The following is a 26,640-nucleotide window of genomic DNA, read 5'->3' as shown; positions in this document are numbered from 1 at the left end:
TACTTAATGTTTTTTGGGGGGGTTTACCAACCGCCAATAAAAATCAAGAAGAAGAGCGGCACTTCCTGTATTTCCGCCCCGGAAGAATGTTAGCTAACTTGTTAGCATTAGCAGCATGAGTTCTACCTGGGAAACGGAGGGACGGCTTCGGTTCGGTTCGGTTCTGTTTGCTTGGTAGTTGTTAGTGGAGGACTTGGACGGATTGGATTCAACAGAGATGCGGACCCGGCGGGTCAAACAACGTTCGGATGGAGTAGCGGAGCAGAGGCACGAAAGTCTGGATCCGACTTTCGAACCTCGGCTGCACCGATCGGGTTTGTTTATATTTACTAGAAAGGGGTGATGGGGTTAGGTCCATTTAAATGGCCCGGTCCCAATTCTCGCACTGATTTTGAAAAAAAAAAAAAAAGACATTAAAATGTACGAACATTCAATTTAACCGTCTTAAAGGCAATTCCTCCTGCTATTATAGACATGATCACAAATTCAGCTGTTGGTCAAAAAGAACCATCTCTGATTGTGAAGAGCTGTGACTATAGACAAAAATTGCAAATCGATAACACTAACGTGATTTTTCTTCTGTACACTGAGAGGAAACGTTTGTTTAAAAATCATAAAATCTCTAAAGAAAATAAGAACTAATAAATGTATACATTTTTCGACTCCCACAAAAAAAAATAATTTCAGAATTATGTATGAAATTTACCCTGGAATGAATTTCTGCAAATAAAATTCTATATAAATATCAATTCCTGTGCGCTTTGTGACTGAGATATTGAAATAACAAACTTTTTTTTTCCAATTGCAACTTCATTAATGTTTTTACAAAGATTTTCAAAACTGGATCTTGTACAATACATTTATTCCGCTTTCAAGTTTCAGTATAATACAATTCAGTCTTCTAACAGGAAAATACTGTTTCCTAAAAAAATCATCTCCATCTTTAACTTTTTTTGTGAAATAATTTTATGTAAGGAAGTGCTTAAATGTAACACAAAAGCCCAAATTGTATACCAATATGTTAATTGCTAAATTTAGGATTTGAAATTCCTCTTGGGTTTGTGACATTTTCTGTTTCATTTCTCCATAGTTAGTGTGACTGTTTATTTTTTCTGCTCAGTTTATTGCATCAAACTGTTTTGTTAATGATGTGTGTGTTGTCAACACACATATCATTTTTAAAAATTTCTAATAAAGACAAAAACATTCCCATATTTCCACCTTTTACTTCAAAACATCCCATGCAGTGATGAATTGTAGGTAACACATTTTATCTGGATTCAGCGTAAAGGTGGAAGTAGGACCCAAAAGGGGCGGGGTAAGGGCTGGATATGGAGAATCACACTATACTCAAACCCTTCAACATGAACGCACATCTGAAGGACACAACGGAACAAGGTTGGAAGTGTGAGTATTGGGACCAGGCCAATGACTTTTTTTGTAAAGTGCTTTAGTTGGGTTGAGGTAGGGGTACTATTCTGTGCGGTTTAGATGAATCCCCTCCTGATGACTGACCTAAATACAGCAGGCTGACCCTGGTCCTACATGTTGCTGCTGTTTCAGACAGTGTGTTAGCCTAGCCAAGTTTAGGCTAGCACCTTGAGGTCTGGATACCTCTGTGTATTCAGACCTGTCAGCAGATCCTGATACGAGCTTTAGGACAGTAGCTGTATGTGTTGACCCATTTGTATCTGGAGAAACAAGCCATGTGTGTTTTCAGGTGATTTGTTATGAGGACATCATAGTTTTACTACCATAACTCTGTTAAAGCAACATTTCACTGCTGCCTTGCAGAAACTCAGGTTGGGACAAAATATCTGTTGCTGTCAGGAAAAACTGATGAGAGAGACTGCAGCCTCTGGAACATCATTGGTGAGTTAAACTGTGAACCAGAACAATAATAATCTAGATCAACGTTTCCCAACCCTGGTCCTTCAGTCACACTGCCCTGCAGGTTTTAGATGTTTTCCTGTTTTAACACACTGGATTCAGAGGATTGCAGTTAAGCAAAAGCTTCTTAATCAGCCATCAATTGAAGTCTTGAGCTGTAACAGGGAAATGCCTAAAGCATACAGGGTAGTATGCCTTGAGGACCAGGGTTGAAAAGCACTGATGTAGATCACGTAATTGTGATGAAATTTTATGTATTATTTAATTTCATGACATTAATTTTAATGTAGCATCAGACAGGGACTCTGACAGAAATGCTTACTTGGACATTTCCTTTGCATGTTAGTCTGGATTGTAAGGAGTTTGAGAAGTTCAGATGGGAATTAAAGAGTAAATAAACCTCAAGTCAACCTTTTATTCCTTTATAAACTGCATAAATTGGTCCTTACAGGTGCCATCTTTTGTTACTCTTCAAACGGTCATTACTGTATAATATTTGGCCTAATACCATCTCAGTATCTTCCTCGGATTAACAGTGGAGTTGCAGTTAAGTTTTCCTATTGGTTCCGGTGGTCCAGTTTACGTCAGAGTATAAAACCATCTCATGACACGCCCCCTGGTGGTGAGTCAGGAGGTGGAATATTGAACTTGGTGAGCATTTCTCAGCTTGGCTCCTATGTGATTCATTAGCACCATGAACGCAGAGTGGAACTGGTCTACTCTGCTCTGACTGTAGGTGGTTTGCCGCAGAGTTGCCGCTTCACATATTATTGCCTGAGTCTTCAATATTGAGGTCTAGAATAACTTTTTGCTCTAGTTGCACTGTGACTAACTTTTTTCCTAAATGGACCCAAATCTTTGACCATATTGCATTATTATTACACATGACCTTGTTTTAAATTAATGCCAAATCAAGGCAATATTTACTTGTAAGTGATTAATTGAAGGGGCGGTATTATGTATTTTCCATTATGATTTTATTTATCAGGGTTTATGGATGGATATAACTAAGTGTGCCAATCGATCGGCCACCGATCATAATCAGCTGATTTCTGTGAAAGTGTATGATCAGTGATTGCTGATCACTGACTCTTGTTGCTAATCACACAAACTGATCGCCTGTATCTCACTCTGCAGCCTGCCTGTGCAGCTCATCTCTTTCCTTCACACTGTGCAGGGACGCAACAACTAGTCCTAAGCAATGTGGTGAGGAACTTCAATGCCCTGAATGAATGGGGACGTTTGCGTGTTACATCGCAAAAATACCTGAAGCACATCATAATGCATCAACGCAACTGATCTAACATGACATTTAAAAAACAAACAATTGACGGAGTTTGGTTACATTGAGGCTCACTGCAGGGAAAAAAGACATCCAGAAGGTCAGACAACAGATAAAGCAGCATACGGCTACCAACACTCACCCAGAAGAGCATAATGGTCAGAAAGCTAAACAAATAACCCGAAAAATAATTAAAGTCAACCAGCTAACAGTGTAAGACGCTGGTTCTGCTCTCGCTGTTGAACCGCTGCTATGCTACAGGTAGTAATATTTCACAGATGGAGCTTCGCTTCTGCTCCACCTGGTAGTGACTCTCACCGAACGTCTTCTTAAAGCTGCAGCATCTAACTTAAAAAAAGAAAAGATTTTACATAAAACTTTCGCTGTTTCCTAACATGAGACGGATGAGCTCTGAAAAGAACAAATCAATCCTGTCTCCTCCTACCACTGAATACCATTTAGAATTACTCAGCTCAGTCAGATGCAACGAATCAGAGCCAGCGTTACTCAGCTAGCCAATCAGAGCCAGGATTAGTCAGCTAGCCAATCAGAGCCAGTGTTACTCAGCTAGCCAATCAGAGCCGGTGTTACTCAGCTAGCCAATCAGAGCCAGGATTAGTCAGCTAGCCAATCAGAGCCAGTGTTACTCAGCTAGCCAATCAGAGCCAGTGTTACTCAGCTAGCCAATCAGAGCCAGGATTAGTCAGCTAGCCAATCAGAGCCAGGATTAGTCAGCTAGCCAATCAGAGCCAGTGTTACTCAGCTAGCCAATCAGAGCCAGGATTAGTCAGCTAGCCAATCAGAGCCAGTGTTACTCAGCTAGCCAATCAGAGCCAGTGTTACTCAGCTAGCCAATCAGAGCCAGTGTTACTCAGCTAGCCAATCAGAGCCAGTGTTACTCAGCTAGCCAATCAGAGCCAGTGTTACTCAGCTAGCCAATCAGAGCCAGTGTTACTCAGCTAGCCAATCAGAGCCGCTCTCAGGAAGTTTTGATTCAGTAACTCAGGATTGTTTATTTTGATGCATTTGACTTTAATGAATGTTTCCTTTTTCTTGACATTATTTAATATCTGTGTTGTGAGATTTATTTGACTCCTGTATAATTTATGGCTGAGAGCCTTACTGTTAAATATTATTTTAGTGATTTCAGGTTTTTCAATCCGTTTGACTGAATAGCTGCTGTTTTGCATGTTTCATGTCTAAATTAGGTGAATTTATTGCCAGATCACATAGTAGCATTTATACCTGAAGTGAAATATTAACAGCCAGTCCAGGTGTCCTATGTCTTAAGACTGCAGGAGGGTTAAACAGTGAAACTAGGAGCAGAAAAATGTTATCTGAAGTTTGTTACAGAGGAATACAAGCATTTTGTTTTGGCACCTTAAACAAAATGTGCTTTAACACCATCAGTGCCAAGGAATCCTGCTCTCTCCAAGTTCCAGTAACAACACTGAGAAGAAAAGGCAGGATTTGGTCCAAGAACAGAGCCCTGTGGTACTCCACCAGTAACCCTGGAGTAAGAAGATGCATCATACACACTAACTGGAATCTGTGGGGCAGATGGGACTTAAATTTATTCCCATCTACCCAAATGCACTGACATAGAGGCAGCAAGTGATTTTGAATATTTAATGAAAAATGATGAGGAAAAACAAACTTGTAAAAACATGGGAAACCAGTCTAACAAAATAATCCCAAACAAAAAATCAGCCAGGAGACATGAGGAAAATACAGGGAAACCAGGGAAGTAACAGAGGAACCAGTGAGGAGTGACTGAGAAAGAGGAAGATTAAATACTGGAACAATGGAGCCGAGCTGATTGGCTAACTGACTGCAGGTGTGAGCGGAGAGAGAGCACACAGAAAACCACAAAATAAATCTAGCAGAAAAGCAAACTAAACATAATAAAACTAGAGTAAATAATAATTAGAAACAAACATAAGCTAGGATTCCAGAGAAAGGAGTGAATTAAAGAAAAACGGGAACAAGACTGATTTAACCAAAGTAAGAAACTAACAGGAAATAGTAAAGAAACGTGAATCAAATCAAACTACAAAATAACCAAAGCTCCAAACAGAATGAGCTCACTGAGCAGCCAATGCCTGAGTGACCTGGATTCATATGCAATGTCACTCATAGTAATTCTAGCCAAAATATGAGCTTGGGTAAGTGCAATGGATGGGTGTGGCAGAGAAATGTATTTTTGTTTTAAGATTTTATTGTAATCAATTGTGTTCTCCCCATGCATGCAGCAGAGTCTTCTGCAGCAGCTGTGGTATTTACAGCAGACTTTTGTAATTGTACAGATAACAGGAATGGGCTGAGAATTACTATTGTTCATCAATATTTACAAATGCTGCAGTGGGACAGACCTATGAGGACTTCCCAAGAGTTTACACTTGAGTTTTTGTGTATGAAATATCAAGGCCAGAAAGAACTTTGTTCTTGTTCTTCGCATCTCTAGAATTCTTCACATAAAGCTTTGCGATTTACTTCGTCATCTCGTCTGACCTTTCCTGTTCAGTCACATTTTTTATATTTGAGTTATTTCAGATCTCATACATGAAGCATTAAAAAGAAAGCAATGTCCACTTTGTGTTTCAGAGGTTCCTGCAGATGTTCAACAGAGAATTCTAATTAAAAAAGAAGCTCCACAAGAAAATAATCTAGCTGTTACCCACCCGTCTTCCTTCATCAAGGAAGAACTGGAAGAACTCGGGATTGGTCTGGAGGAAGAAAAGCTCAAAGGGAAGGACAAAGTCACTGCAGTTCTCATTAAGGGTGAAGATGAAGAGGAGACTCCTCTTCAACATCAACAAATTGTGGACAGAGACATTCCAAGCAGCAGCACAGCAGACCAGATGAAAGCTGAAACTGATGAGGGTGTCCATGGAGGAGTAGAGTTCAGCAGGACCCTGAAGGGAAACACTTCTGTAGAAACTTCCTCCTCTTCAGAGACTGAAGTCAGTAATGAGGATGAAGAGGATGACTCAAAACGTGTGCAGAAACCATTTTTTTGTGATTTTTGTGCAAAACAATTTAAACTAAGGACAGATTTAAACCGACACATAAGAGTTCACACAGGAGAGAAACCTTTTTGCTGTGATGTTTGTGGACAAAACTTTCGGTTAAAAATACATCTCGACACACACATGACGATTCACACGGGGGAGAAGCCATTTGGCTGTGATATCTGTGGTCAGGTATTTAGTCGGAAGTCGCATGTAAGCACACACATGAGAATCCACACTGGTGAGAAACCGTTTGGATGTGACGTCTGTGGACAGACTTTTAGCCACAAGACCAACCTAAACACACACATGAAAACTCACACAGGAGACAAACCGTTCAGGTGTCATGTTTGTGCTCAAAGATTTAGTCAAAAGATCAATTTGAACACGCACATGAGAATCCATGCAGGTGAGAAACCTTTTGGTTGTGATGTTTGTGGACAAAGGTTCAGCCGAAAGGCACATTTAAATACACACCGGAGAACACATACAGGAGACAAACCGTTCGGGTGTGATGTCTGTGGACAAACATTTAGCCATAAGACCAACTTAAACACACATCACCGAATCCATACAGGAGAGAAACCATTTGGCTGTGATGTCTGTGGACAGAAATTCAGCCAAAAGATTAATTTAAATACACACATGAGAATCCACACAGGAGAGAAACCGTTTGGCTGTGATGTCTGTGGACAGACATTTAATCATAAAACGACTTTAAACACACACATGAGAGTCCATACTGGTGAGAAACCATACGAGTGTGATACTTGTGCACAAACATTTAGCCATAAGAGCAGCTTAAAAACACACCAGAGAGTCCACACAGGGGACAACAAATGTCAAAGACTTAATGAAAAGACGCACTTAAATAGCCACACTAACACCACTGTACAAGAAACATCTCAGTTTGCCAATTAAAGTCAAAGTATAATCAGATTTTATGATTTTTTTAATGTGCTGTTAACTTTTGTTTTGCTATTAAATAGATGTTAAAAAGTTCACATACAATCAAGAAAGGATTTGTTTAAGCACTTTTTCAATGTTTTAATGTCAAATGTCTTTCTATGGTACATTAAATGTAGAGTAGACCAAAGTGCTTCCCAAATTCACCATTAATGAAATAGCACATAGAATTAAACTCTACGGTCCTGACCTTCAACGCTTGTATATACATTAGTGATGTGCTGCTTGACACTTCCTACTCAAAACAATTTAGAGGCAAATGAAGCAGAAGAGTCGTTATGCAGTGTTTTGATCGCTTTGTCAACAGGCCAGAAATCAAGTGAACACTCCTAAACGAGACATCGTTCTTTCTGGTGTCTCAAGCTGCTTGTTACACACAGCTCATCATGAACTGATTCGCAGGAATCCCCAAATGGACGGGTCTTGTAGTTATTCTGAAGGCTTTAAAATGAGACTGAATATCCACCCAAACTGTAGGTTTTTGGAAAGGTGGATGTCCTTTTATACAAGTTAAAAATAATGATATATAGTTCGAGAGAGAGTCTGAACTTGAGTCCTTGTGTGCATGGATTCAAGACCATGAGAGTCTGAGTTTAGATAGGCTGAGTGATTATGTATTTTTAAAACTTTTTGTGAGAGTCTGATATTCATCTGTACCATGTGAGCGGGTCTGCTCTACAGCTGGAGACGTAGTGAGCCGGAGGAGGAGCAGACTGAAGCCAAAAATAGTGGAAATGATTCTTCTTTTTTAATAAAAATCTTTGAATCGTACTCAAAGCCTCTTATATGAATCACTACCATGACATCACATCATAAAGTTATAATTTCTCAGATAGTAATAAAATTTAAAAAATAATTTGAGGAATAATATTTACAGTCCAACTGAACAAGGTGTGACTATTAAGAGGTCATGTTTATTGTAACATCCTCCTTTCAATTTTATATAAACTACAAAAACAGGTTTTCTTTGAGAACATGAGCTTAATGAAAGTAGTATGAATGAATCACAGGTTCATGAGTTAAATGAAGTTATCAATTTTATTCATGTCAACTGTAGTACATTGAAACAACCACTAGATGTTGCTATTTTTTCAGTGTACCAGGCAGTTCAATACCTTAACCCTACTTTTAGAGGAACAGTCTCAAAGTGATTCAGAAAACCTGTTTCATCATCACTACATAACAGGGGCAAATGTGATAGCCTGTGCAAACCAGATCTTCAAATAACAGGAATGTATCAGCAAACTCAGAATAGCAGATGTAATCAATTTAGCATGTCTGCCTTCATGAATATGCAAAATATGCCAATGATCAGAGTGCAGAAGAGGAGGTTAAGTTAATGTATTGACTTACCATCTGCAATGCAGTTTAAGCTGAACCAGATGTTTGAAAGCAAGTGCAAACTAGTACACAAGGATGACTGCAATTATCCTTCGTATGCAATCATCCTTGCGTACCAATGTATTCTGTCATAGAAATAATGACAGAATACATTGCTTGTCAAATATCTGGAATATTTAAGTAAAATAAAAATAGATGAGAAATATTGTCTATCGGTGGAGATTTTGAGCTGCAGGATTATTTTATAATTCTAGTGCACTGTCACTTATGTCAACCTGGAGAGAGACAAAGAAAATGCTGCAATTGGAACATTGAATTTGACATGAATTAATTAAAATTTGGAGCTCGGACCCCAACTGAAATAAGCTTGGCTGATCGGTTTAGGATTAGAGACGTCTTCCCCAGTGGACCAAGACAGGTGGTGGAGGCTGATAGATATTTTTCGACAACCTACGTAAAAAGAACCTCAGACAACTTATGTGAGTTTTTACCAAGCTTTCATGAAAGGAGAAGATGCAGCGGACTGCTCCAGCGAGGTGCCCGCTGCGCGTTCTTGTCTTTTATTATCAAGGAAAAGAGGGAAGTTAGGAAAGCAACACGGGAGAAACAAACTCTTTCTGCATACAGGCAGTTTCTAAGGTAGGGAGTATTCCGGTTGGTAAGAAGGCACCTGTGGAAACATAATTTAAGGTCTGGGAAACAGTTAATTGTTTCACATGAGGACGAAAAGGCAGATGGGGCCTCAAGGTCAGCTTATACACACAGAAGGAAGTTAGAACACTTTAAATAAGAATCACAATAATCTATAACAATATAACATTTGGTTAATGATTTTAGATGATTTCCAGAACAGCTGATCCAAATGATTGCATGACCATCAAGAACTGCAGAAGCCTGTTAATCACCCACAGATTCAATCTAGGTGTGGCAGAAGGGAAACACCTGAAAGATACAGGGCAGGGGTGGCTGAGCACCAGAATGAGAAACACTGATGAGATTAGCAGTGTTGTGGTACTCAAAGTTGGTCAGCAAACTTTCGAAGGCACAAATTTCCAGCTTTCTGCAGCAGCTGAAGACGATGCAAGTCGGGGTGCCCAGGAAGATGCCGGTGCACATCGAACGTGCGCACAGAAGCTGGTAAGAGCTTTCATTGTACCATCTACGCGTTTCCTTTTCGTCCGATTTTTGGAAGGACGTTGAAAATTTCTAACTGTTTCACAGAGGAGGCCGCTGGAGTTTTGGTGACCCCGACGCAGCAACCGACTCGACCGTCATGAGTATTGCTGTTTTTTCTAACGGAAACTCGGCTACAGTTAAAAGAAAATTGGGACGCTACACAGAAAGCAAACCGAAACCGAGCCGTAGAAAAAAGCTGCAGAAAACCAGACAATAACCGATACTCTCACAAACAAGACTGGGCAGCACACCAGGTTGGCAAGTTCCAGCCAGATTTTCATTCACTTTTTTGGTTTTTCTCCTCCAAGTTTTTCTTGGCCAAATTCTTTGAACTTTTAATACCTGCATGTTGTTCATTTTTCCGTTCTCGTTTAAGTTTCCACCTTCTTGTTTGTGAAATAAAGAAAGCAACGAGCAATTGAATTCTCAGACTTTTGGCCAGCATTTTGCTGATGTTGTCAAGTGAAGGAGAAAGAAAAGTTGAGAATAATTCTTGTCAGCAATCAAATATGTGGTCTTAAGACACGTTCACATTTTAAACTGGAAATGGGGTTTCCAGCCACAGGTGGGGCTGCATTTCGTTTGGCTTCATGTAAAATTCCGAACCCACATTTCCGAGGGTTCGTTTAAACTTTAAGAAGGCTGAGGAACAAAAAGACTTACGGGAAGCTTTTGTTTAGATATTTTGACCAAAAACCTCTCAATTGTTTTACGGTTAAAAACTCAATGAAATTAATTAACGGTGTGGCATTTCCTCTTTTTAACCACCGTCTGTGTGCCTCGCAATGGCCAGTTGCTGCTTATCCACTTTGTAGGAAAGAAAAGATGCATACGTTCACATTATTTTCAAGTTTAGGATCAAGAACCTCTGCCTACACCCACATTTTGCAGTTTCTGCGAACACATCTGGGCCCAGGAAGAAGCCAGAGATTGTTGTACTTTGCAGCGGTGACAGGCTGCTCCTAGGCGGCAGCGAAAGCCACCAGGGAGACGGGACGACAGAGTCACAGGAAACACAGATCGAAATACAACACACAGGAAAGCTTAAGCTAAACATATAGAGAACTCAAATCACCACAGACCAGCCTCGCTCCAATTTTTTTTTTAGTGATAATTTTATTTCGTCTGTACAGTTGTACGTTTTCAAACGTCTTTTCTGTAAATGGGATCTTTCACTTTTTGAGGGGAGAGAGGGGAAAAACATACCAAAACTGCACACTTACATATGTCTGTACCACATTCATTACTCCTTTAATCCACTTATTCAGACATTGGCCGAATAAGCATTTGAATTCCAAAAAGGCAGACGGTGCATAAAAAACTGTCTTTCCCAGGTTGCCGCTACCGTGCTCCGTGGCTCTCTGGGGGTTTCTAACCTTTTTTTCTTGTAAATAGTTCAGCATTTATTTCAGTGTCTTTCATTAAGAATTTAAATGCAAAGCGTGAGCAAAACAGTTATTTTTGAAAACGGTTGAGTGACAGCGTGACAGTTTTTTTATTTTTTTTTCTGTCTTTATTTTCCCTAATGCTTGCTTTCTGGCGGACAAGGAGATGCAACCTCTCCAGATTCGGGGCCGTTGCCTCGTGTTCGAGGACCTCCCCGATGGTCTGGAAATGATGGACGAAAAGGGGCCCAAGAAAAACCAGGATTCCTGCAGGAGGAAGACGCAGTGGTTGGTCTGACTGCAAGTGATAAAAACGAGCGTGGGAGTGTCGGAATTATTTACAAAATTATTTTTTGTAAATAATTTTTTTTTTTGTAATAGTTATTTTTATTTTTGTAAATAGTTCAATTAACATGTATTTTACAGTGTGGTTTTCTGCTTTGTTTTTCCTTCTTGTAAATAGTTCATATATTTGTTAGTCTTGTCATTGTTATTTGTTTTCAAACTTTCTGTTTTTGTTAAAGAATCTTTACTTATTGCAATTCCTTTTTTGTGGTCCTTGACTTAAGCCAGCGGACAAAATCAAGATTTGCTTCCAGATTTAAAAAGTTGTGGTTCCAGCAGTCTGGTCAGGTGTAGTCACCCACCCTCGGCCTGACTCAGCCCAAGGTGGGCATTTGGAGAGGAACTAGTTGCTTAGTTGTTCTTCCAGAAACAAACCTCGATGCAATCAGCCCTTTTTCTGGATTCACAAACTTTTTTTTGGCTCTGGTGGGTTCTTCCTGGGGCTGACCCAGCCTGGGCAGAACCAGCAGCTACCAACAAAGCTGCTGTATATACAGGAGAAGTTGTAGCTTTTCACACTCATCTGTGAAAGGCCGTAAACACGGCAGGGGTTTCTGGCTTCAGATAAGGGGTCAGAGATAGCTCCTGGTTGGAGGAGCAAAGATACGCCTTATTTGAATAAATTAAAGATAAGAATACGCCTTTTACTATAAAACTTTCTACACAGAAGTAACAAATCAGATTTTGCGCTTGCAACTTCTCCAAAGACGTCTTTGCTTTTTGTTTGTCGTTTCCATCTTTTGTCTTTTTCTCTCTCAGGTAAATTCATGTGTTTGTGCTCTGAGGTTTCTAATGTTTTGTGATGTGTTTGTCTGGTCATAGTCTGCATCTGTCTTGAATAAATGCTGATTATTGTGACGCTGTTATCTCTGCGTGATCTCAGTCTTTGTGCACAGCATTTTTCTGAAAACGGGCATAGAGAGGATTTAACGAGTCAAAAGGTTTTTAAAGTTCAAGAATTTTTCCTCTCAACAGGATTTATTGCGATGTAGTATGAATTCTGTTATTTCATATGATAGAGGAGTGTGGCTAGTAGTTATGTACGTAGAGTAACACTCATTTATGGAAAAGGAAATAAAAAATTTTTAAGTCAAAATTTAGGATAAAACAATTAAAATATTTAAAAAAAAATTATCAGAATATTTTAGGTGTTTAGGGTTGGGGATGGTTAGGATTGGGTTGGGTTTGGGTTCAAGGTGAGGAATCAGAGATACAAGAAGCTGCACCTCACTCCCTCCACCTAATTGATCTTACAAAGTAGGCAGGTAATTAAATAGACAATTTTTGGATTTGGGGTTTCCTGATTTGTCTAATTTAAAAATTGTGTTGCTGAATTTGTTCTGCACCCAGTGAAGTTGCCTGAAGAACCCACTCTGACCTTTGACCTTAGGTTTCTTCAAAGGTTTGACCTCAGCCCGGACAAGGAAGTCCTTTAAATTTTTGTTTCTTTTGTAGGCCGCAATTATTTTGTAATTTGGAAGTAAAGAGGTTTCGGATTGGAATTTAGTAAAATTCTGTTTGATATTGTAAATGAATTTCCAGACTGAGGAGGAGAATGTTGTTATGAGCCGGATCATTGGTTACGAATCTGGAGGTCTGGACTCTAAGAAGCTCTTCCTGCATGCTCTCAGGAAGGTTCTGGATTAGCCTCTTTTTGTGAGAGCTGAAAACAGAGTTCTGGTGGCCTCCTCAAAATCCATCTTCCTAGTGCAGATTCTGTGGAATCTGAGAAGCTGAGATTTGATGAGGCCAGCATAGGTGTGTTTTGGGTGGTGGCTTGTTTTGAATAGGAGAGTGGGTTTGAAAAAAACTTATGTCCAATTTATGTGTTGTGTCAAAATGTTCTGATTTGTAGGTGGTGGTGTCCAGGAAATCAACCGCTTTAACGCTGGTAGTGGACTTAACCTTAATGGATGGATTGTGTGTATTGAGATGTTGGAGGAATGAATGTCCTCCTCAGAGTGCGGCCACACGCCCCAGATGTCGTCTAAATACCGCAGAAAGTGCAGAGGTGCTTTTCTGCATGTACTGAGGGCACCTTCCTCCCAATTTGCCATGAAAATATTGGCATAGGCAGGTGCAAATTTTTTGCCCATAGCTGTGCCTTTAATTTGGAGGAAGAACTGCCCATCAAAAATAAAATCGTTCCTTTTCAAATTTATTTCTAATAATTGTATGAGTTCACGATCTGGCCTCCTCGAATCTGGATATTTCAAAAAAGTATTTTTAATGCATCTAATTCCTTCTTCTGTGTCAATATTAGTGTACAAACTGTCAATGTCAATAGTAAATAAAATAGAGTCCTGAGGTAGAGAAATTAATTTGATATTTTCAACAAAGTCATAGGTGTCCTTTATATAGCTTTTATGTAAAATAAATAAGGGGTATAGATAATCAATTAACTCTGCCGTGTTGTAAGTTTCGCTTCCACAGTCAGAAACTATCGGCCTCCCCAGTGGAATTTCGTTTTTTTTTGGACCATTGATTAGGGTCTTTATGTATTTTGGGAAGTAAATAAAATCTTCTGACTGGGTTCTGGGGGGCCATTTATTGGAGGAGACCAGTCGGACTCTGGCATAAAAGGTAAGTTATTGTTATCTCCATTCTCATCTTTATAATAAATGGCTAGTTTGATTCTTCTGTGGTATTTTTGTAAATCAAACCTCATCTGCATCTTAACTTCCTTCAATTTATTATTGCCCTTAGAGGGGATGAAGGTCAGACCCCTGTTTAGAAGGGAGCACTATGCATCACTAAGAATAAATGTTTTAGACAGATTACATATGTTATTATTTACAATCTGAGAGTGCCCCTCTTCCTTCAGCGAGCTTTTGGGGCCCTCTATTTTAACCATTGGCTCCAGTGGCTGAAGATGCGAGCCCCAGTAGCCTTTGACCAGTGGACATTATCACTGGTGACTGAGAAGGCTCGTCTCTCTAATGCTGGGATATATCGGCTCAGCTGTGAAATATAAATGTTCATATGAGTGAGGGTCACCTGTTGTTGGAGGGGTAACGCCAGAGAGAAATTTATCGCAGGGACAAAAATCTCTGCATTAGGGCATTTCACTCTCGCTGACCTCAGTGTCGTTTTCATCTCTTTTACAGCTGATCGTTTGTCCCTCTGGGCTCTGTGGTTGATGCCTATGGAGAGGATCAGGCGCTCAACGTTCTCCATCACTGGAGCTCTGTCAAACAGGTGGGTCAGGTGCCTCCATTTTGCACCCGGAAAACTGTCCACCTGTAAATCTGGACTAGTCCACTCTGGAAACTTAGCCACATTAGAGTCCCCCAAAATAACACATTTTTTATTCAGGTGAGGCGTCTGTGTGCTGATTTCCAGTCTGTGTTGAGGTTGAGGAGTAGAAGTTCTAGGTCTCAGAACTTCTACCTGCAACTCTGCACTTCCTGTGCAGAGTTGCAGGTCTTGGCATGAGGGAGAGATGTTGCAGTTGAAGCCCGATATCTCTTGATCTCATCCTGGATGAGGTCAGAGATGCTGCTGATGTCCTCTTCGGTGGCAGGAACTGCTGCTACTGTAGGTTGGGAAGAAGGAGGAGCAGGCAGGTGAGGAGGAGAGGTCCCCAGAATCATCCTTGATGATGCAGCGGTCGTGTCATTCAAGGAGATGGAGGATCTCCGCTGGCGTTGGGGAAGGGGGGCAGTGTCCTCTGGTTGTGATGGTGGAAGGAGGAGGGGTCGTGGTCGGTCCTTCTTCTACTCTGTCAGATGCTGGTGACCAGTCACCATGAATTGGCTCCGTCATGGTGGCTGTAGTAGTCATAACCGGACAGGGTGAGCTTACGACCACGTAATGTAGACATCGAGCAGCATCCGGGCCCGGACATGCGGAGCCACGGGGTGGTGCTTCCAAATGGCTGCCTTACCAGAGGCACGAGACATACGGAGATGTCTGTGGGCTCCTCCAGAAGGCTGAGCCTCTGCCCGGGATCGGTGCCCCGATCTGGGGGCAAGTTCCAGCCATCTGCTGGAACGGGACTGCGGGATGGCGGACATAACAGACATGATTGCAGCTGTAATGAAAAAAATAAAAGTAACAGCAAAGCAAGAAAGCAAGAAATAAAAAAAGAAAGGAACAAAGAAAGCAAGCAAGCAAGAAAGAAAGAAGACAGCAAAAAAAAAAGTGATGTTCCAGGCTGCAATCGAACCCATGTCTCCCGGTATGAAGGGCAATAATCTTAACTACTCCACCTCTCCAGTCACGTTAGCTCCAATTGGTTAATTGTGACAGCAGGTGAGCAGCTGGCAAAGTCCCGCCCCTTGTTCCTCCCCAGGGCGTTACCTGTTCATTGATTGCAGGTGGCCAGAGTGCAGCAATTTGCAGCTCAGTTCAGTGCTCGACAGAGACAGACAGCGATGGACATTGTCAGCAGCAAGGAGCTCAACTATTGAAGGTAAGTTTTTATTTAATGTGAAATGTAATGGATAGTTAGAATAGAAATGGGTTTAAAAAGCAACTTTATTACCATGTCAAGTTAAGGTAACTTTTAAAGCATAAAACCTCTGAATTTTTAACCATGTGGAAACAGGTGTGGGCTCCAGGCTAGCTTGCTACCACCCCCACATGTGCTAGCGCGAGCTAGCGCTAGCACATGTGGTGGTAGTGGTGGTGGTAGCAAGCTACCCTGGAGCAAAGAGGTGTTTCTGCTGTCCACAAGACAGCAGCTAGAAAACGTTTTTATAAAGCAACTTTTTTTTCCTTTTTTTAATATATGAAGTCCCATTTAATGCAACTTTTAAAGCATAAATCCTTCGAATTTTTAACCGTTTTGGAAACAGGTGTCAGCTCCAGGGTAGCTTGCTCCCACCACGTGTGCTGGCTGGCTGGTGTTAAGGAAGAAATTTTTAAATTGGTTAACTTTGGAAAAAGTCTGGCTCTCTCTTCCTCTGGATCCCAGGTCCTCTTGGTGAGCCTCGTGTAGCCACAAGGAAAACAACAATGCGTGTTGACGTCACAGAATTAGAGTTTAATCCAATATAAGACAATGCATAAACTTACATAGAAACTGCAGAACAACGGAGACATACATTCATTTACCTGACAGACTTGGAAAAGAAGGAAAGAAAGACGTGCAAAGACATCTTTGGAGAGTTGCAAGAGCAAATCTAATCTGTTACTGTGTGTAAGTTTTATCTTCTTTTCTTTAATTTATTCAAATAAGGCGTATCTTTGCTCATCCAACCAGGAGCTATCTCTGACCCTTTGTCTCAAGCCAAAAACTCCTGCCGTGTTTACGGCCTTTCACAGATGAGTGTGAAAAGCTGGAACTTCTCCTGATTGTTTCCCACACAGACAAAAGGCAGTTCAAACGATCCTAGCAAACAATCTGCTGTAACTACAGGTAACATAAAGGTCAAAAAGTCAGAATACATTACTAAATTCAAAACCACAATTAGGCCATTTGAATCAAGACATGTTAAGTTTTAAAACTGGCTTATTTTAAATTTATTTTCTCAACACTGGCTAGCTAGCTAGCAGGATGTCCACCATCTTGCAGCATGACTGTCTGCTGCAGAATGTTGGACGTCCTGCAGCACAGTCATGCTGCAGGATGGCCACCACCGTGCTAGCTAGCGCACGTGGTGGTAGCAAGCTACCCTGGAGCTAACACCCTTTTCCCCACACATTTCCACATGTGATACTTACCTTTCATTTTGTAGTTTTATTTAACTTTATTGTAGGCTGGCTGGCTAACTAGTCAGTCAGCTAGCTAGCAAGCGCACGGGGTGGTAGCAAGCTACCCTGGAGCTAACACCCTTTTCCCACACTTTTAAAGATGTGATACTTACCCTTTATTTAGTAGTTTCATTTATATTTATTTAATTTTTCATCCACAGACAATAGAGAAAGAGAACATGGCCCCACAAAAGTCCCTTGCTGAGTGCCCAATCTGCTACTACAAGTTCCGGTGTCTCGGAAAGCACCTAATTGCAAAGCACTGTATTTGAAATGTGGAGGAGAGAAAAATCCTCCTGAATTATGGTTCTAGGAGAGTAAACATCCGTGGGCTCACCTGCCCCATCCCGGGATGTGGGTACGCCCGCTCTCGGCTTGACACTCACCTGTCCGAGACGGGCCATCCCGAGATGGCGGCGGGTGAGCTCGCAAAAATAACTGAGGTGAAAAAGGATTTCACCATGAGGCAGCTCCGGGACCTCAGAGCAACAAACCTGCAGCCTCCCATGATGTCCTCCCTCGACGTGCAGCCAGAGGAGGAGGATGCGAGGGAGGGTGCCCCCTGCGGCTCGCCGCCGGCCACCTGTGGCAACTGCCAGGCGCTGCAGGCCGAGGTCCTGGAGCTACAAAAAAGGTTGAGGATCCAGGCCAAGAGCCTACAAAAGAAGAGGAACCATATCAGTTACCTTGAGCAGGTATGTAACATTCATTCCCACAGTCAATGACCTACGTTACCTACCTGTGTTTAACTTTCCAGCAGGACTGACTTCTGGCTGCGAGTTCTCCTGCTGCCCTCTCGCAGCAGAACGTCCGGCAGGCAGGGAGTCTGCCATTTGCGAGCAGCAAGCCCTGCTGCTCGGAAATGGCAGCACCTAAAAATGCATTTTTTTCCAATGAATCAATTCATTTTTTTGTTGTTATCCCGTCTTCAGCAGCTGCAGCTGCCGCAGCAGGCCGCGGGACTGCCTGGCGTCCCCCCACCCGCGATCCGCCTGGAGACCTCTTCGGAGGAGGACGAGGACCAGGAGGCCAGTAGCAGCAGAGGTGGTGGAGTCCTGGCTCCATTTCGCTACCTCCCGCTGGCAGTCGGTGAGTCATTCGTGTGTGTGTGTGTGTGTGTGTGTGTGTGGAGTTTGCGGGGGCTAAAAATTAAGTTAAATTCGTTCATATTTTTAAGTTTTAAATATTTTGTTACAACACTGAAATGTTGGACAATAAGAAATTAATGGGCTAGCTCGGGAGATTAATAGTTACATGTGTTTTTTTTTCTTTCTCCATTCTCTGAATTTGTTCCGTCCCGTTAAGAACATTTGCATATAGGCCACAAATAGTTAAACATTTAAATTTTCTTTGTTAAAACTAATGATTTTTTATTAAAAAGAGAGTGTGTCCCTTTACTGTCTAATAAATTTTGTTCTTGGAATTCTTGAAATTGTTTGAAAGGCACTTCATTTAGATATGAATAATGGCAAACTCGTAAACGTATATAGTTAAAAATATTTTCATCAGTGTTTACTTAAGTCTGAAGAAGTGATTTGTACATTTGGTCTATGGAAGTGAAGCGCTCTGAACTGCCTCGTTGACGCAACAGATATGCTTTGACATTTTCAGCATGTTGTTTTTCCACGGTGCTCTGTGCTTTTTAAAGTCGTTCTTCCTTCTCACTTCTTGATTGTGTTCTTTTTCCAGGATCGTTTTTGTGATCGTTTTGCACTCTCCTGGTAGTGAAATCGCGGCCATGCCAAAGACTCAAAGGTAAGTGTGCCGTGAGGCCTGCTCATCGGGCTTTTATGCTTATAGGGAATTTCGGGAGGAACCTTTTCGATCCCAAACTCACGTCGTCTTTTCGTTTCGTAACACATCAATACGTTTTGATCGATGCACAACTCTCTTTTGTGATTAAAGCCCTTGCCGTTCTCCTGTTTGTCTTGTGCTTTTTTTTCTGTCCTGTCCTCTTGCTGTCGTGTACCACATCAGAGCTGACCGCTTGATTATTCATTGCCCCGTATGCCGAGAGCCGTAGCGGTACCTTCCGACCCATTTGGCAAGGCGGTGCATGGCCGGCCAATCGGAAGAGGCAAGAAGGGAGCAGGTCAAAGCGGCCAGGGTGTCGCAGAAGGCCTGGAGCAAGAAGGGCCGGGTCTGGGATTTTGCCGAAATACGGCAGTGGTGCCCAGAACCGGCTGGACGCTACGGCCTTCTGCGGCGCCTCCTCGACAACAATTTTATTGTTGTAAATTTGCCTAAAGAGGAAGAGCTGCTGGCCCTCCAGGCAGAGGCAGCGAGATCGCTCCCCTGCGCCGGGGAACAGGTGCGGCCAGAAGCCGCAGGGGAGGAGGTGGCTTCACTGAAAAAGCATGGAAAAAGGCAAGAGATTGCAGTTTCTGGCAGAGATGCCAGCGACTGCAAGAGACCAAGCAGTCGATGGTGTTGACGTGAAATAATGTAACTGACTTTTTTTTCCCTTGTCGTAATGCAGGTCCCAGCCAAAGCTTGCCATCGGCCCGAGCACCGTGCTGGCGACTGCCAGCGCGTCTTCCGGAGGGCTCAGCAAGAGATTTTGGTTCTCACCAAATCCCTTCAGGAAGGACGGCACGTCACAGATGCCGAAAAGACTCGTTTTTGGTACTACTGTGAGGCCGTCCTTATCCTGAAGCTCCTGCTGAGTCCATCGACCGTGGAGAACCTAACGGTTAGCAAAAAGCCTTCCTCCGAGTCTGGAAGAATTGCTATTGAAGTTTTGTGAACGTGCTTGTTTTTGCTCCTCACGTGCCCCGTTTTTGTTTTCAAGGCCAAAGAGTGGTTAGAATGGCGCCCCAGCCACGACGGTCACACCATCGTGGTTCACACGCCGTCTGGCGAGGGGAAGCCGGCCACGTCATTTTCCCTTACGGAGGACGACGCTGTTGTAAGATTTATTCTCATTTCTTTTTTTCTTTTTTTGTGCCGCGGTTCAAAGCATGACCCCTGGCCGTGTTACTCGGCCGATTTCAATTTCAACCGCCTTTGCTTCCCTTCGTCCGCAGTTGCTGCAGTTGTATTTCCAAAAGATCAGGCCGGGCGCTCTAATCAGCAGGGACCTGCTGGACGACCGGTTTTTCATCGGACGGACCGTAACATAACGCTCCGTCTTCCAGTTACCGTCTGCCGTCGGTCTCCGCCGAGGATGTCCGCCACATTGCAGCCAGGGATGTGGCGCATCTTCCCGAGGATGCCGCACGCCTCCTCCGCGGCTATCTGGGGATGCCCGACGGTCCTGATGTTCTGCCCCTGAGCGCAGACCAGTTGTCGCACATTGCCCTCTCTCTTTCTCTCCGAGTGGTGACATGTTTTTTAAACAGTGTCAATCTCTTCCAGTTCCACAGACGACATCAAGAGGCCGGACGGTTACCCTGGTGAGGCGACGGACCTGGGGGCGTTTTATGTTGCCTTCCCCGTCACCCTTTTCAGCATGTTTTTTCCACGTTGCTCTTTATAATATACACACACACAAACACACACGAGAAATTGCCTTGTTTTTTCACGCTTGTTTAATTTTTCCGCATTCTTTGAATCGCTTCCACCAGGTTTTGCTTCCTGAAAAAAAACAACTAGGAATGGATAACTATCTGCCACCAGGTTGGAGAGCTCTAATCAGTTTGTCGCCCATTCGACCGAGTGAGTGTCGGCATCTCGATGGAAGATCTGTTTGTTGTGCACCTGGTAAACAGAGTCTAAATTTTTCACTTTCTGTTCCCCGTTGAAGGATCTACAACCATTGGAAGATGCTGATTTTGATCAGTCCCTCCTCCTTCCCTGCGGCCATTCCCTGCCCGTTGTCGAGCCTTCGGCCGGCCCCGACGTCTCCGACGATTCTCTGATTTTCAACATAAGCTCAGACCAATATCAGGAGCTCCTGTCAATGCTCAGCCGACTTGAGAGCGTCGGTAGCCTAGAGAGCGCACGTTCGACACCGGAGAGATCAGTGAGATCAAGTCGGCCCTCCGGAAAAGGGGAGACGTTGGATGCACTCAGCTCTGACCTCCACGGTAAGGCGGCTCTTCAGACACGTCTTTCCTATGCAAGATCGTTGCCAACAAAAGGAACGGGATCGATCCTTAAAACGGGCAAGGTTCCGTGAAGTCAACGGCGGCAGGCGTTTCCGAGATAAACGACCGAAACGAAAGCGGTTCGAAATCAGACTGCCTGTTAACAAATCTAATCAAAACTCTCCTCCCGCAGAGTCCCGCAGTGCTCACCTGCACAACAAAGGAGGATGTAACTTGCGCGGAAGTCTTCAGGAACACGACCGGCTTCAGGATTTTGGTGAGTTTCTTCCCCCCCACTCGTCAGAATGAGGGCTCCGAACAACATCCGCATCCTCTCGCGGTCGTGGTAAAACAATCCGTCCTTTTTTCCCCAGGTCGACGAGCAAGAGGCGGACAGAGCAGGGGGGCCCAGCGTCATTTCACTTGAACCGGGAGGAGTACGGCTGGCTGGACCGCCTAACCCGGACCTCTTGCTGCTCGGGGATGTCCTCGTCCCGTTTCCTTTTTCACTCTGTCGATGGCACCCGGCTGTGCAGACCCGGGAGTGTCCTTCAGGAGGCCTGGCTGGACGCCGGCCTCAAGGGAGCGGCCAGCTTCCCAGGCATCCAGGCCACCTCGACCGATGTGAGTCTTGCAGTTTTGTAACGGAAGCCCCTACAACACCTTTAAGCCAAGTCAAACTCAAACAGACTGTTTTTTTCTTCGCTTTTCATCTCCGCAGGCCGATGCCGGTCCGCAAGCCGCACAGTGTTCCTTGCACGTTGGGGACAAGGACGCCCAGGAGTCACATTCGGGCAGCGACCCAGAGAACTCGTCCGCGGAGGACCAGGCGGAAGGAGAGTCACCGCTCTCCAACGTCGGGGACGTCAGCCAGGACCTTTTTCTGCCCTCCCACTCGGTACCGGCAGAGGACTCATCAAGATCAGAACACCAAGATGAGTCCTTGACATTTAAAAGGAAATTGGTGTACACAGAGAAAAAAATCTGTTAAAAAATGTAACAAACCCGGTCTAGAAATGGTTGCACACCGGGTTTCTACAAAGCCCAGGTGGCAGAATCCAGCCTCTTCTGCAACGCGAATAAATCCAGCAAGTGTTTCTGGGGATGAAACTATGGGGTAGGACCCTTTGTTGCCAATAAGGAATCCGCTGCTGCAGGGAAAAGAACAACAGTCATGTTTTTCTGGGAGGGATAAAGCCCCCAGGTACTTCAGGCCAAAAAGACACGACAGCTCTGGGTGGCAAAAACAATCAGGACCTACAGGGAGGCCAACCTGGGTTAGGGTTAGGAGGAAAGGGTTTATTCTGTCCCCTCCAGGGAACAGGAGGTGCACGGTCCTTCCACCTCACCGTTCCATCATTCCATCTTTCCTTACGCCATCTTCCATACCTTACTTCTTCCCAGTCATGTCTCCACATTTTTTTGTCTGATTTTCTTTCTCACCCAATCTCACCCAATAGGCTTTATTACTTTTAGTCAATCTGTATATGTGTAACAAAATCCTCGAATAAACGGGAAATGTACACGCTCAAGTGAGTTCTTTTACTTCTTTTTATACGAATTTAGTAATAAGCATGACCATCAATGCTAGAAAAACGATTTAATTCAAATGAAAAGAAAGAGGGGACACATCAGCGCACTGAAGCGGCTACAAGCTGCCCGCTACATTTAATAATCAATTGTTTTCCTGGAATCAAGGAATTATATCATTCATCCTTTAGTTTTTTTTAGGGTTAGGGTCTCTTCCCCGCGTGCTGCCACACCCCCTTCTCTCTGTCTCCTCCGTTTCCTTTGATCCTTTTTATAAGTTCCGGTAAAAGTTGTGACCCAGATATATTTTTACTAAGTGGACTTTCACACATAAAATACATACATACAAGACATCCTTGCGTACATATAAATACAACAAAAATTATGTGTATTTAATTTTTTTTTTTTTTTAAAGATACTTTATTTTATTGTGATGTCACAGATGTATAACTCTTATTTATTAATTGCTATGCTTTTTTATTTTTGTAATTTTTTAGTTTTTAGAGAAAATAAAATATAATTGAACTAAAAAATTTTTTTAACTTAAATGAAAAAAAAAATGAAATAAATGAAGTGAATGAAATAAATGCTTTTTTTAATTGAAAGGGAAGTGTGCCTTATCGCGACGTTTCGACAGTATTTTCTATCTTCCTCAGGCTAAAGGCACACAATAGTATTGTAATTGTTTGTCTTATCTTCAACACTGTGGGTTCACTGTTGTGGCTCACAAGAGAGTGAGGGAGACGTGTTTGTTGCCCCTTATATAATCTCCTCCTACCTTAGGCTCCTCCCTCAACGTTTCGCTTCGTGTAACCGTGTTATATTCAGTTAGTTGTAATTCTTTACCTTTTGTATATGTTTTTTTTTTAATTTAATATTTATGAAGGATTTTATTTAATGAAATGGAAAAGATCTTTCATGTAAAAAGTTATTAATGAAAAATAAAGAAGTTGGGTTCAGGCTAGAGCAAAGGTTTGGGGTTAAGAATAGAGGAAAACAGGGAGAGGTTAGGTGTAGAAAAGATATAGGGTTAGGATAGGGGAACTGATCTCTCCTCCATCCAGAGGAGAAGGAAGCACTCGCCCTCCGACCCGGAGGACCATACCAGTTCCTGTCCCTGTTTGGATTATGGAAACGTGTTGGACGGCGACCACGTCGTCCAACCTGTTGACCAGTTTTCGTCCATTTTATATTTTATTTTTTATGTCTTGAATGTCTTGTGTGTGGTTTTTTGTTTAACTGTTGTTTTTTTTGAAAAATTAAAAATAAACTCGTAAAAATAAATGTAAAATTTTAAGAAATGAAAGAGGGTTTCCTCTTTTGTTAACAGTACTTAAAAAGAAAAAACATACCCCCCAAAAAATGTGGAAACCTAGATTTTTCTAAAATCTTTTTTTAAAGAGTTATTTTTTTATACTTTTTTTATTTTTTTTTTATTTTTATTTTTTTAAAGAAAAGTTTTTATTTAGAAAGGAATGAAAGTAGTGGTGCCAATAGCAACGTTTCGACCTCTCAAAAGGTCTTCATCAGGCCTGGCACCAAACTAAACATGAATGAGCTCTGAGAGGTCCTTCCACTTCAGCAGCTACAACAGCAATAGAGGAGAGCAGAGAGAGCCCACTATTTATAAGCTCTCCCCAGGGCAAGGCTCCGCCCTCAACTGTAAAGTCAACTCCCCCTTCGTGACTACGTTGAAAACAGAAACTTATTGTCAGAATCCGTGTTTTTGTGTGTTTATTTTTGAGTTTTTTCCTGTGTAGTCCTGTTCCTGAGTCTCGGTCCTGTCCTCCCCGTTGATTGCTCCCCATGTGTGTCTCATTTCCCCTGATTACCCATGTGTATTTAAACCCACCTGTGTCTGTGTTCGTTGTCGGATCCTTGTCATTGTCTATGTCTGTTGTCTCAGTTTGTCTAGTTGGCCAGTTGTACTGCTAAGTCCTGGCCAACTAAGCTCCGCATCAGACTTCGTGACAGTGCTACCAGTAACTAGCTGTGTGCTCTAGTTCTTTCCCGTGCTGCCTGTCCTGGACTGTTGTTTGTGGATTATTGTCACTATTAAAACCATCATTATCACCATCATACCTGGGTCTCAGCGATTATTCTCACCACCAACCACACCGTTCATGACACTTATGGTATTAAACTAAAAGGGGAGGAAACAATTTAAAATAATAAATTTAAATAAAAAACAGTAGGTTAGAATTATAATTAAGAAAATGTGGTTTGATTTAGAATTTAGTAAAATTAGTTAAATTTAAGAAAATTTGGTTAGGGTTAGAAAAAGAGGGTTGAGCCTGCCTAAAAACAGGGAGTGCACGGTCCATCCTACCCCTCATTTCACCCCCCCATGTGTTCTGTGTTTGGTGACGTGTTGTCTGTCTACCCCTACGTCCCTGTCTCTGCCATTCCTCTTGTTGCCACATCTCTTTTTTTGTCCAGTCAGCTTTATTCCTTAGTCAATAAATGTTTTAATAGTTGGTTATATAATAAAATAATTAATGTATTAATGTTCTTTTTTATATTTTTATGTTTTTATCTTTTTTTATTATTTTTTTATTTTTTATTTTTCTTGTTTTTTTGTTGTTTTTATGAATTTTTTAAAGAAAGTAAGAATGAAAGGAGGAAAGGAGAAAGGAAGGAAAAGAGGATAGATTTATTAAGAGTGAAAAAGAGGGAAAGGAAGATAGATTTTTTAAGTAAGAGTAAAAGGGAGGGAAGAGAAAAAAAAAATTTAATTAAAGAGTGAATAAAGTGCCTCTAAATCGCGACGTTTCGACCTATGTAGGTCTTCTTCAGGCGAAGGCACTATAATTCAATGTCAAGTTGGAATACAACTGTCCACTGCTCAGGCTTCAGAGTTCCTAATCCAAATGAGAATGAGTGAGAGGGAGAGGGGTGCTCAGATGTATATATAGACTCCTCCCCTCCTGGACTCCACCCTCCACGTTGTAGTTCGTCTTTCTCTGTTTGTGATCTCAATTCTCTTTATGTATTAATTGTTTTTACTTTAATGGTTTTTAATTGTAGAAATGTTTTTAACTTAATTTAAGATAATAAGATGAATTTATATTTTTTTATATATATATATATTTTTTTATATTGACAGTTAAGGAAAGTTTAGTAAAGGAAAAAAGTGGTTGGGTTTAAGAAAGGTCAAGGGTTAAGAGGGTAAGAAGTTGTTAAGTTTAGGAAAGGTCAAAGGTTAAGGTTAGATTTAGGAAAGGTTGAGGTTAAGAGGAAAGAGGTGGTTATGGGACGGAGGCAAAGACCCCCACGGGAGACCCCCTTAACCAGGTCCCAGAGGGCTGTAACTCGGTGGGTCGGTCCGGGGCCTTCCCCCGGACCGTGTGCCACCGTTGGTCCGGGCCCCCCGCCCCCCAGGGCCTGGATCCCGGCCCTGGGGGGCCCCGGATTTGAGACCCCCTGGAGACCCAGCCATAAGGGCCAGGGGTCTCCAACTCGGGGGATAATTAGCCCCCGACGTACCCTCCAAGGGTTCCAAAGCACGCGGAGATCGGACCAAGTTTGCGGCTCCAGGCCCGCCCGAAGTGTCGGGTGGTCTCCCATTCATTCCCTATGGAGGTCTATCCTCCGGATGGCTGAAAACGACATTTCCGGCTCTCCTGGGAGATCGGGGCCCCCCATACGTGCATGTCATATACCGTTTTAAAGCTCCGAGCCTCCTGAACACGGAGGTGGTCTCGGATCGTCTCTAGGACCTTCCCCCGAGCTTCTACGGGTCTCCAAAGGATTAGCGTCAAACCGGGCCGGCTTTGCCCCGCGATAAGTCGGTCCAAACGGACCGGAACCCGGGCGAGCCGCACACCGTCGGATCCGGGCCGGTCCGCGGATGGTTCTGGTGGTCTCCGATTTCCGCTAGGACGTTCCCCCGAATTTATACGAATTTTTAACCGTTTTGGGCCCGGTCCCACCGACCCGAGACCTGGATCATCGAGCTCCGGAGACGGCCCCGGTCACGAGGGTGTCGG

At 42.7% G+C, this 26,640-nt stretch overlaps 1 protein-coding gene and 1 long non-coding RNA gene across 2 annotated transcripts in view; one reads left to right on the top strand and one right to left on the bottom strand.

The window, feature by feature from the left end:
• The window catches only part of LOC148155675 (uncharacterized), an 81,014-nt gene that overhangs the window by 11,199 nt on the left and 43,175 nt on the right, over window positions 1-26,640 (bottom strand). The gene's annotated exons all lie outside the window — the stretch shown is intronic.
• On the top strand, window positions 25-7,920 carry LOC106908895 (uncharacterized). The gene is made up of 3 exons (XM_014975147.2): window positions 25-314; window positions 1,795-1,872; window positions 5,777-7,920. The coding sequence occupies exons 1-3, from the start codon at window positions 218-220 to the stop codon at window positions 7,102-7,104; spliced, it is 1,503 nt and encodes a 500-aa protein (XP_014830633.1). The 5' UTR covers window positions 25-217; the 3' UTR covers window positions 7,105-7,920.

This window comes from Poecilia mexicana, unplaced genomic scaffold, assembly GCF_051168715.1.
Source record: "Poecilia mexicana isolate PSO_F unplaced genomic scaffold, ASM5116871v1 scaffold_13, whole genome shotgun sequence".
Lineage (NCBI taxonomy): Eukaryota > Metazoa > Chordata > Actinopteri > Cyprinodontiformes > Poeciliidae > Poecilia > Poecilia mexicana.
Note: the sequence above shows the minus strand (reverse complement) of the source record. Positions and strands in the feature narration are given on the sequence as shown.